Raw genomic sequence first — 12,774 nt, forward strand, 5'->3', positions numbered from 1 at the left:
TATTATTATTATTATTATCATTATTATTATTATTATTATTATTATTATTATTATTATTATTATTATTAGTAGTAGTAGTAGTAGTAGTAGTAGTAATATTAGTAGTAGTAGTAGTAGTAGTAGTAATATGCATTGTTATCATCATCATCATTATCAAAATCTTGCAGTTGTTTTAATGAAACACCATTTATGGAGGGCCTTGCAACAACATGTTGCTGTGATACGCTACTTTACATACGAGTACTTAATGGCGTGAAACAGCAACAACAACAACAACAACAACAACAACGATAACAACAATAATAATGACAAGTCATATTTTATATATTTTTGTCCCATAGAGAGAGAGAGAGAGAGAGAGAGAGAGAGAGAGAGAGAGAGAGAGAAGGAAAATCTATCATTATCTTTGGAATTATGACTAAATGACTTTGGAATTATGACTGAAATGGAAAACTTGATCTTCAGTGTGGTCCAATGTTGGTTCCACGGTGTACGAGTGACCTGGCGTCCATACCTTGTGAATCGCGGACACTATGTATAATGTGAAAATATCTAAGTATTTATGACGTGTGTGTGTGTGTGTGTGTGTGTCGTTAGAAGAAAACTATTACCATCTACCATCCTTGCATTGATCCCTCTTGTAGCAATTCCCTCAATTCTGATAATTAATATCGGCATATATTAGACTTTTTGAACATACGTAAAAACTTTGTACAACTTACTTCAGGATCTGTGGGGAGATAACAATGTGTCTCATCGCTGCCATGCGAACAGTCTGGATTCCCGTCACACACGTACCATGAGTTGATGCATACCTGGTCTTCTTCGCACAGGTAGTCTAAGCCACAAGGGGTCTTTTGGGAGACAGGTTCTTATTAATGGTACACACACACACACACACACGGCCCGGTAGCTCAGTGGTTAGAGCGCTGGCTTCACATGCCAGAGGACCGGGGTTCGATTCCCCTGCCGGGTGGAGATATTTGGGTGTGTCTCCTTTCACGTGTAGCCCCTGTTCACCTAGCAGTGAGTAGGTACGGGATGTAAATTGAGGAGTTGTGACCTTGTTGTCCCGGTGTGTGGTGTGTGCCTGGTCTCAGGCCTATGAGCTCTGAGCTCGTTCCGTAGGGTAACGTCTGGCTGTCTCGTCAGAGACTGCAGCAGATCAAACAGTGAATTACACACACACACACACACACACACACACACACACACACAGAAGGACATCAGGAAACTAGAAAGAATCGAAAGGACTGCTACAAAGATAGTGCCAGAAATAAAGGATCTTGCCTATGAAGAAAGACTGAAAGAAATGGAACTGCCAACTTTGAAGGATAGACGGGTAAGAGGAGATCCAATACCGATGTATAAGTTAGTAAACCGTATGGAAAAAAATATATAGATAAAAATGGAGGTAGACGAACAAGAGGACACTCCAAGATCATGAAAAGTCAGTGTTCGAGGAACATTAAATGTAAAGTCTTCTACACATGACGGTGGACATCTTGAGTGAAGAGATGGTAGCAGCAGAAAGTGTGCAAAAATTTAAGGAAAAGTTGGATAAAAGTAGATATGGATACAGGTCAATATAAGCCCCGATCGAACTATGTAGTATATAACTAGGTAGATACATCTAAGTAAATACACACGTACGTCTGTACAGTTATGCACGACTTCATCGCTGGAGTCCTCGCAATCGTCCTTCCCATCACACAGCTTGTCTCGTGGGACGCACTTGCCAGAGGAACACCGCCAGTCAGTGCTGTCATTGGTGCATGGTTGTAATGTATTAGACGCTTTCTTGGTAGTTGCATAGTCTGTTAGCTAAACATGTCAGTAATTTTGTAAGCAGAATACTACTGTACTTGCTGTCATGAAATTGAAATTCCAGCCCCTTCCTAATTCAAAACAGGTGTGTGTGTGTGTGTGTGCTGAAGGCAAAGGATAAATAGGAACTCATCTAACGCTAGTTGCTCACATGTTGCATGGAGGATTAAACGGACTGATGTCGCAGGCCCGGCATATGTCCAAAATAGTATCGCCTGCTTGGTATTGGGTGATTGCTTCTTGTAGTCGGTTCAAGACGATGATGGAGTTGAAGAATGCGCTTCGTAGTGCCAGTGCGATTTTATTCTCATAAACCAGCCCGTCTGAAATTAGGATGGTGAATAAAGTAAAGCTTGCATGCAGGTGGGTAAAACGTGTGGTCTCTCTCTCTCTCTCTCTCTCTCTCGTTCGTGCACATTCGTGTGTACATTATATATATATATATATATATATATATATATATATATATATATATATATATATATATATATATATATATGTAGTGTGTGTGTGTGTGTGTGTGTGTGTGTGTGTGTATGGGGTTGGGTGGGTGGGTGGGTGGGTGTGGATGGGGATGGGTGAGGGGGGGGAGGAGACGGTCAGTTAATGAATAAAGACTCTCTCATGTTTGAATCTCCTAGTAAATAATATATAATGAAAAAAATGCATCACAAGAGAGATCTTATCAGGGTTCCCAGACGTACGATAATTATCGTACAAGTGCAATAATTTAGCATACTGTAAGATAAAAAATATAGTGCGTACGATAATACGATAATCTGCAGTTTTGTACAATAATTTATACTTTTCATGAAATAATTCCTTTTGGAAGTGATACTGCGAGAGTATATTCTACTCCATAAAAAAAAAAAAAAATGGAGAGAGAGAGAGAGAGAGAGAGAGAGAGAGGGAGGTGGAGGGTTGGTGAGTGGCTGGAGGAGGGAGGGAGTGAAGGGGCGGACTATACACGATCAGTTCGTGTATCGGGTGAGTGGCTGGAGACGGAGCGAAGGGGGGAGGGCACTACACGATCAGTTCCTGTAAAGACTGGGTGAGGGGGAAGGAGGGGACCGGGGGAGGCCTCATTAGTCTTCATCGGGGGCCTCAGACAGCAGGACGCTCATTTGCGGGTGTTATTCTACTTGGCTTAATTCTTACTACCTGGCACACTTCACAGCAAAGAGAATGGCAGATTTGTTTTGGGGTGAAGTAAGGCTGATTCTGGATAGCGAGGGACGGTCAAAATACAAGTGCGTGTCTGACTTTGCACTAGCATGCCTTTCATTGCCCCATGCAAATGCAGATTGTGAAAGATGTTTCTCGGACATAAATAGAATGAAAACTAAAGACAGAAACAAACTCAAAACAGAATCAGTAAGAGACATTCTTTTAGCAAAACAGTCTGTAACAAGCGAAGGAAACAGTAACTGCACCTCATTCGAGCCATCCAGGAGCATGATAAGGAGTATGACTTCCCAAGTACTTTATCCAACTGGTGTGGAAAGTGATCCAAACTATCCAGAAATCCACGGGGATTCAGCCAGCGACCTATAAAAGGGTGAGTATACGATAGCCTCTCGTAACATGCAGTGCTTTTCAGAACCTATATCAAATGCCTAAGAAAAACTTTTTGGTGTCTAGTGTTCCAATGGTATATTTTGTGGTATTCTGTAGAACTGACAAAAAGTTGCTAGGTGAATGTTGGTGTACGATAATCTAGCTCAAAATACGATAATTTTTGACGGGTGTGTACGATAATTTCGGCACAGAAATCTGGGAACCCTGGATCTTATACATACTGGCACTATGTAGTTCTCACCGTTGCAACAGATGGTTGCACGCCGCTGCTCCACTACATTGTCCAAAGTTTGCCTGATCTGCTTCAAGGCACCTATTGTGTCAGCAGTGTAGGCTTCTATTTCAGGAAAGGTCTTGGGAGTGTAGGATGTCTTCTTTAGCGGTATCTTGACAAACGAGTCCGTCAACCCCGGTGCCAGAACGCAGGAAAGGAAGAAGAGGCATAGCGAGATGTCCGCCTTCATCTAGTAAGCAGAGAAATTTAATTGTAATTTAATTGTTGTGAAAAACAAAATTATAACAGTACATGTAGTTAAAATTTCAGTTGTTCCCACTTCTGTGATGGCTGTACACCGCCGCCTGACGGAGACCACAAACCGATCAGACCTGCCCATGAAAACATGCAACATTAACTATTAACCCCTTCAGTATTGGAACGCATTTTTACCATAAATTTTGGGTATGATTTGGACGATTTTATTCAGATTAGGAAGGATCTATGGAGGTAAAAAATATTAATGGGGAGAATCTTCACTACTCTATTATTCCAACATAAGTTTCTGAAGGTGAATAGAATCACCAAATAGTAAGCGGAATATATATATCAACACGCATCATGGTACTGAAGGGGTTAACTACAACAATGAGTTTATCACTGCCTTCACACTTTGATACGCGTGAACTAATGTGTCTCTGTCTTACCTTTCACTGATTAAGTTTCAGATGACAGACGGAGAGACGCGCTATAGTGAACGAGCGCCCGGGATCGACTAAGGAATCCACAAGATAACTGGGTGAGTTAAACCACAAGATGCCTCTTTTATCTCACTTCCTGTGTTTTTGATATGTACAGTTGTGTGGAATGGAATGTTTTCTACTTATACAACTAATAATGAAAGGAATTAGACACTACGACAATATTCTTCAGTAACTGTATGGAAAAAAATTGTTAAAAAGCGCAGTCATCTTCCACGTATTTGCAGGAAGGATAATCTTGCTGGCGAGCGGAATTTTATAGTGGGTAATAAGTAAAGAATGAGTCGGTAACCAGTGTCGTGTGAAATCACGAGGGGAGGGAGATAGACATATAGTTATCGATAAGGTATATGACAGAATGAGTTTCCATTTACAAGAAGTTAACCCAGACACGGCTTGCCTGTGGGAATTAAGTGCAAAGGGGAATTAAGTGCAAAGGAGGGGAGGTTCCCATTATACCTAGGTATGCGATTTTTTTTTTTCAGCACAAAAAATACATTTACTCGAAAGAATACTTTGCAAAACCTTCGGATGTTGAAATATTGAAGTATTGTTATTATGTCACCTTCTGCCTCAAAATATTATCCTGGGAGGTGAAATGATACAATATCAATTGACATCGGAGAGTCAAGCACAGTACGTAACCATGATTCATCGCCATCACCAGCATTCATATACTCACGGCCGAACAGAGACCTTCATTTTATTTTTCGGTATCTGTCAGGCAATGGCTGCAAACACTTTTATTCAATCTCTTCGCTCTTGATGTTTTTATAAGTGTCGCGTGGGATTCCCGTTTTGCTTCCACCTGTGCCACATATTTTCATCATATAATGCCAATATTTTAAAAACGGTTTTATTTATTATGTTAATCTTGATAGAGGCAAATAGTTAAGTGGTTACTTATGTTCATGCAATTTTTCAGTTATTTTTATGTTTGGAATGTTATAGCGCTGTTTCGTTCATCCGTGACAGTGAGTATCAGTATAATTTTTTTTTTTTTTTTTTTTTTATTGTGTCAGTGTCTTGTCCATGAGTGTCCGGCTGTATGTAAGTGTCTTCCCGTTAACTGCTCAGAAGAGAAGAGACTGTATAGGTTACAAACAATGACTTGATAAACAGAGCTATCCGCAGGCATCTGAGTGTCAAAATGGCTGAAAATCTACCCAATTTAGGGATGAAATAGGCTCAGTACGGCAATTTTTGCTGAATGGACGATATCTCTTCAACACAACAGGACTTACTATTCCTTTGCACCCTTGGTTAAGGAAGTCGTGCTTATGATGTACCAAGAGAATATACCACACTAATTACTACAAACACATGGTATAAAAAAAAAAAAAAACTCCTAATATACTCGTAGTCCACAACCGAAGACTCGTGGACAAGACACCGGTTGTTGTTGTTGTTGTTGTTGTTGTCCTTTCTCTCTGATTTGATATTCTTGTCCTTGTTTTGTTGTTTGTAGTCTTGTTATGTGTGTCGCTTTTGTTTTTGTTCTTACTTGAGTATGGAAGTTTATTTTTTTTTATTCTGGGGGAGAATGTGGGAGGAGGACTACAAACGGCCTCCAGTGGATGAACTTTGCCTGCGCTGAGCAACTCGACATTATTATCATCTCTAATACCGTTACGCAATTATTTAGTTTTTTTTTTTATGTAGGGGAGAGAGCCGGCCGAGCGCAAAAAAAAAAAAAAAAAAAAAAGGCCCACTTGAGTGCTGGCTCTCTAAAGAGTGGTAAAGCGTCAGCCAAAATTGGCGAGCAAATGCCTTGATACCTCCCTCTGAAAAGAAGACAAGTTGTAGGAAGTCGGAAATACAGATACAGGCAGGGAGTTCCAGAGTTTACCAGTGAAAGGGATGAATGATTGAGAGTACTGGTTAACTCTTGCGTTAGGGAGGTGGACAGAATAGGGATGAGAGGAAGAAGAAAACCTTGTGCAGCGAGGCCGCAGGAGGAGGGGAGGCATGCAGTTAGCAAGATCAGTAGAGCAGTTAGCATGAAAATAGCGATAAAAGATAGAGAGATGCAACTTTTCGGCGGTGAGAAAGAGGCTGAAGACAGTTAGTCAGAGGAGGGTAGTTGATGAGACGAAAAGCTTTAGATTCCACCCTATCTAGTAAAACTGTGTGACTGAAACCCCCCAAACATGCGAAGAGTACTCCATACAAGGGCGGATAAGGCCTTTGTACTGAGTTAGCAGTTGGAGGGGTGAGAAAAACTGGCGGAGACGCCTCAGAATACCTAACTTAGTAAAGGAAAAAATGGCTATAAATTTTGAGAGGGGTTCTGGATAACACTGAAGTAACATTAGCATTACAGTCTGACGAATAGGTTAGGTTCGGTTAGGTTTACATTACATTTAGCCCAATGCTTTCATTATTTTTCATTACTCATGATTGATTTATTATTTAGATCACAATAGGAAATAAATCTCATACTTTTCGTCCAGCGTCTCAAAATTAGCAGGTTTGTAATTAGTTGAGATGTTTAGTAATTAGTGTTCTGTCCCCAACACTCGTGCTTCCAAAATAAATACCGGCTTAATATATCACTTACTCTCCTGTGAACACCTGCAGCCACAAATATACACCTGCTGTACACAAACAGGAAGGCTTGTGGGTAAACGTAAGGGAAAAAACCCTTACCTCTGAACACAAGGCCTTCCCTGTTAACCTGTCGTCAAGGTGTTGGTAAAGTGCCTCTTGTCCCCACTGACTTGTGTTTATTCTCTTTATCCTTTATTTTATTTTATTTCTTTCAATACTCCTCCTGCTTCTCAAATTCCTCTCTTTGTACTTATTTTCTTGTATTACTTCTCTCTCTCTCTCTCTCTCTCTCTCTCTCTCTCTCTCTCTCTCTCTCTCTCTCTCTCTCTCTCTCTCTCTCTCTCTCCTCCTCCTCCTCCTCCTCCTCCTCCTCCTCCTCCTCCTCCTCCTCCTCCTCCTCCTGTCCTGTCTGTCTCTCTCACACTGTGTAGTTAGTATAGAATAGTTAACCAAGCAGTCTAGTAAGGACCCCAGGGTCTGTTGTTGCTTGGTCTTTCCTTTGTATTCCTTTGTATTCCTCCTCCTCCTCCTCCTCCTCTTCCAACTTGACATAACATTAGAACATTTTCAGAAGGAAGATTATACAAGGGAGCTTACATTTAGGTAGATGGATGACAAATCGATGTCTTGGTTTTCTTACCATCGAACACACACACACACACACACACACACACACACACACACACACACACACACACACACACACACACACACATACACACACACACACACACATTATTGTTTTTCCTCTTTTTACTGCTGGATTTTGGTGTTAGTAGCGAGAAATAAAGGAGATACTGGAGATGGGTGGAAGGGAGAGAGGGAGGTAGAAGAGGATACATAAATAAACAGGTGCTGTGAGAGTGGTGCTTGAAAGGTCGATGAGTGATAATACTACCTTACGCTGGAAAATCCTGTAATGAACCTATCTTTAAGGGGAGTTCCAATCTCCAAACTGTGACTGTCTGTTGCCAAGAGGACGTCGACTGCTACACAAAATCAAAGCCTGCCTTCAAATTATCTGGATATTTTCTTTCTTCGATTTTTTCAGTGATTATTTTCAGGGATCTTTTTTTATTTATTTATTATTTTTTTTTTTTTACCAACTACTTCTCTTCCTTAGGGACAAAATGTGAATCGAGAACTTGGAAGGGTAGTTGCGAGTACTGTTCATTACATGTTAAAAAAGTGAGAACTAACCGCACTTCTGTTCCTCTTTACTTGAGCAACACCGCTAGTTTGATGTTTAACTTGTGCTTATATAAATTTTCGGCACACTGAATGCCATCTTTGGTTGGATGCGAGTGACACAGAAGCATCGTAATTTTGTATTGACTGTCTTAGCTCCTTCAGTACCATGACGAGTTTCCATATTCACTCTGTTTACTATCTGTCGATTTTATACAGCTTCAAAATCTCATGTGGGGGGGATCAAAATAGTGAAGGCTCTGGCCATTAATCTTCTGACCTCCATAGACCCTTCCTAATGCAAATAAAATCGTCTAATCACACCCAAACTCATTGGTAAAAATGCGTCCCGGTAATGAAGGGGTTAATGGATTGCAGCTACAAAACAAAGGGTAAGATGCGAGATGCTTTCATGTTCGGGTGAGGTAGTGGTCTGAGATATTGACCGCGGCTTCTACAACCTATACAACAAAAGAGGTGTGTTATGTGCACTGAGCAGAGAACATACACACACACACACACACACACACACTACCCGAAGATCGATCTATGAACTCTGAGGTCGCTCCGTAATGGGTAAGACTGGCTGGGTGACCAACAGACGACCGTGGTGAATTACATCCAACAATCACGACGCCGCAGCTGTAGTGTGTGCGCGCTTTGTTTGTATTATCAGTGGATGAGCGGAATGACGTCCGCTGAGAGGTAGCTTGTAAAGGTCATTTAATTTCAAGACAGACTTCTTTCTTCTTGCCCATACGTTCTCTCATATATGAAGAAAAAGATTGACTTTGTAAGACCAGATATGATATTAACATTACCACAATTTGTAATGTAAAGGACAATAATGTTACTTTCAAAATCTGGTAATTTATTGTACGGGTATATTGATAGTTCAGTGTTGTGATACATTAAATGACTGTAGCAGTGTTTCGTATATAAAGTGTTAAACCACGGTCTTTTATATGTTGCAGAGGGATTTTTTCTAATATTGAATACATCCATGAATTCCTCAGTGCTGTACATAATATCAACAACAATTATCTGCGAATTAATGGATCAGTCCAGGTCCTGTACTTTTTTAAAGGCATGCATGCTACGTGGCCCCAACATTCCTCTCACGTATACTCCGGCTGTTATGCATAATCTGATCTAACGGATAGGATGATGGGTAAGACTAGATAACGTGATATTAAGACTAATGCCATGTCACACCAGAGAGAAAATGTTAATACTTTTTTGTGAAGCTATGTGTGTTGAGCTTTGGTATAACTCGTGAACTTGGTAGCAGGATGTGATAAGCTTGTCTGAATGATAAGTATCCTGTTAGTGAGATACACACGCTTCGCCATCCTAGCAAGTATATAACGGCACGTGTGGTATGCAGCAGTGTATTATATCAACCTTTAGCAGCTGCAGGAAATAAAGTACTGAGGGTATGGGTGTATGATATTTCTCGTCAGTAATAATATGGGATATCTACTCTTAAACATAATAGATTGAAAATGTATTATTAAAAAAAGAAATGAAAAATACCGATGAAAGAGGGCATAGGTGTCGATATATTCCGTCAGTGATACTTTGGAATATCTACTCCTAATCATAATGGATTGAAAATATATATAGTATTAAAAAAAAAAAAAACACATGAAAAATACTGACGAAATGCGAAAGAGTTAAACTAATGAGTAAAATAAGTAAGCAAGTATTCAAGTAAGTAGGGAAGCATGTAAGGCTATTCGGTCCCGTAGAGTAGGCGAACTCGACTCGAAGAATTGCTTAACGCCTTCAGTACCAGGACGTGTTTTCATATTCATTCTGCTTACTGTCTTACTATTTGGTGATTTTATACAGCTTCAGAAACTCATGTGAGGATTAAAATAGTGAAGGCTCTGCCCATTAACCTCCTGACCTCCATATACCTTTCCTAATGTGAATGAAATAGTCTAATCGTACTCAAACTGATGGTAAAAATGCGTCCCAGTACTGAAGGCTTAAAGATACAGTAGTGTATAGCGAACTGAAGCGACAACTGGTGGATGGAGACGCTAAAGGATATGGTCCAGAGAACTATCAAGTGCTGTGGCGGGATCCCTTGATGCCACTAGATAAGAGAAGATTATGTGAAATCGACACATACAGACAAATATAAATGTTAGTAACTGTTATACTACTTTCTAAGAGTAGGCAGCGAGGGAAATGAATGCATAGGGATATTTGGGAGGATTTCAAGTTCTTATTCCTAACCCCTTCAATAATGGGACACATTCTTGCCTTGATATTCGTGTACGATTAGACCATTTTATTGACATTAGGAAGGGTCTATGGAGGTCAGAAGATTAATGGCCACAGTCTTCACTATTTTAATCCTCCACATGAGTTTCTGAAGCTGTTTAAAATCACCAAATAGTAAGCAGAGTGAATATGGAAATGCATCATGGTATTGAAGGGGTTAAATGTTATTTTATTCGCCCATATTACACAGAGGTTTTTTTTATGTAAGAGGGGAAAACTGGCCAAGGGTAACATAAAACGTAAAGAAAGGCGCGCTAAGTTGCCAGTTCCCTTGCAGGTCTGAGGGAGTTAGACAGAAAAAAAAAAGATAAATGTCTTAAATCTTCCCCCTTTAAAGGAAGTTGGAAATACAGAAATAGGTTGGCCGTATTCTCATGAGTGTTTTTCTCCATTATCAAGATACTGCTGAAATCGTGAAAACTTTCCTGAAGATCTCAATAATTTCCAATAGCACGTTAGAGAAGTCAAGATGAGACAAACGTTTGAGAATACTGACAAAGTGATCTCTCTCTCTCTCTCTCTCTCTCTCTCTCTCTCTCTCTCTCTCTCTCTCTCTCTCTCTCTCTCTCTCTCTCTCTCTCTCTCTCTCTCTCTCTCTCTCTCTCTCTCTCTCTCTCTCTCTCTCTCTCTCTCTCTCTCTCTCTCTCTCTCTCTCTCTCTCTCTCTCTTAAGTAATAATGATAATCATAACAGTGATAATGATAATAATGATAATAATAATAATAATAATAATAATAATAATAATAATAATAATAATAATAATAATTGTGATAAACATTGTTATGTTAATTTTAGAGGGAGAGAAAATAATGTCGCTGAGCCTATAAGTGTGTGTGTGTGTGTGTGTGTGTGTGTGTGTGTGTGGATGGTCCGTCAGGTAACACAAATTCCACTAAGCAAACAAGAAAAACAACAAGAGCAACCTCCTCATTCTTCTCCCTCCTTCATGTGTCCCGTCTCTCACCCCACCTCCCTCCCATTCTCGTCCTTCCCCTCCACGAAGAGAGTTCCTGCTGCCTCTCAAGCGTGAACTACATTGCGGTCACACTGCGAGTATTGCTGTATTCTGAAACACTTAGCTCTCACTACCACCATATATTCAAACGCCGACCTGTTAACCCCTTCAGTACTGGGACGCATTTCTATCCTGAGTTTTTGGTGTGATGAGAAGATTTTATTGACATTAGGAAAGGTTTATGGGGGACAGAACATTAATGGCCAGTCTTTACTATTCTAACCCCGACAAAATTTTCTGAAGTTCTTTAAAACCACGAAATAGTGAGCAGAATGAATATGGGAACGCGTCATGGTACTAAAGAAGTTGGCAAGGGAGTTTCTTTTTGTTAATAGCGTAGAAATCTTGCTAATCTGGACAATAAAAGGGTCAATACATGTGAACCTGGTACAATAAGAAATCAATCCGTGTAACTTCAACTACGCAGAGTATATTGAAAGAATTTGCCCATAGTGTACTCGTATATAGCGAGGCGCATCAGTGTTTCAGAATCTGCTTTTACTCCAGCAAAGATGCCGCCGTGTTGTAGTGGAACCATGCGTGCTTTGGGGTCCGACAGGTCTCGAAGCGCACGGGCTCGAATCCTGTCCACGTTCCGAATGTAGGTTGGGCTTCCTCACTCGGGGCTTTGGGATAGTATGTTAGCATGTCCTTTGTTTTTTCCCATACTCCCTTTCTGTCTGACGTCACGTCTTCCCCCTCAGTCCTCGCTCGCCGCCGCCTCAGGCGACACGCTACGCCTCCTGCCTCTCGTTTCGCTCGGTTTACACTTGTTGTGTATTGTGCTACCGTAAATACACTTTCATAATGGACTCAGGTGTCTCCATGCTACCCCTGTTTTACGACAACTACCACAATAGGAGGTACCCCCAAAAATTACCCCCATTAGCCCATAAATTCCCGTGAAAAGCCCACGTGGTATAAAAAAAAAAAAAAAAAAACATTAATTTCAAAAGTCACAAAGATGATTGATTAGTTTCTCCCACGTTTTGTTTTTGTTTTTCTACTAATCATATAGTTCTTGTTAAATTCTCACCTTGAAAGTCCGCAGCGAGTGTAATAATTCTCTCTCTCTCTCTCTCTCTCTCTCTCTCTCTCTCTCTCTCTCTTGCACAACTTACACTTTGCATATTATCATTTTTCTATTGTTATCTGTTTTTCTTTCTCCCGTATCTTTCTCGCCTTTCCTATCAGTCTTGTTTCTCTCTCTCTCTCTCTCTCTCTCTCTCTCTCTCTCTCTCTCTCTCTCTCTCTCTCTCTCTCTCTCTCTCTCTCTCTCTCTCAAACGGATGTGCCTATCTATATATATCCCTCGAGTTGTGTCCCAATAATTGCGTTCGGGTGTT

The 12,774-nt window shown here is 40.4% G+C and overlaps 2 protein-coding genes across 4 annotated transcripts in view; one reads left to right on the forward strand and one right to left on the reverse strand.

The window, feature by feature from the left end:
* The window catches only part of LOC123520647 (low-density lipoprotein receptor-related protein 8-like), a 31,602-nt gene extending 27,149 nt beyond the window's left edge, over positions 1-4,453 (reverse strand). For 2 of the 3 annotated variants that reach the window (XM_045283129.1, XM_045283128.1), the window contains exons 1-5: positions 4,327-4,453; positions 3,647-3,869; positions 1,979-2,150; positions 1,654-1,762; positions 723-854 (exon numbers count right to left, since the gene is read on the reverse strand). In XM_045283129.1, coding sequence (XP_045139064.1) covers positions 723-854; positions 1,654-1,762; positions 1,979-2,150; positions 3,647-3,869 — 636 coding nt within the window. In that variant the 5' untranslated portion in view covers positions 4,327-4,453. The remainder of the gene's footprint in view (positions 1-722; positions 855-1,653; positions 1,763-1,978; positions 2,151-3,646; positions 3,870-4,326) is intronic. The other variant, XM_045283130.1, reaches the window with a different exon arrangement.
* LOC123520646 (low-density lipoprotein receptor-related protein 2-like) overlaps positions 4,316-12,774 on the forward strand; it is a 33,703-nt gene continuing 25,244 nt past the window's right edge. Inside the window, exon 1 of the mRNA XM_045283126.1 lies at positions 4,316-4,418. The gene's annotated coding sequence lies outside the window, so the exon portion shown is untranslated. The remainder of the gene's footprint in view (positions 4,419-12,774) is intronic.

Source organism: Portunus trituberculatus, chromosome 47, assembly GCF_017591435.1.
Source record: "Portunus trituberculatus isolate SZX2019 chromosome 47, ASM1759143v1, whole genome shotgun sequence".
In the NCBI taxonomy this organism is placed as follows: domain Eukaryota; kingdom Metazoa; phylum Arthropoda; class Malacostraca; order Decapoda; family Portunidae; genus Portunus; species Portunus trituberculatus.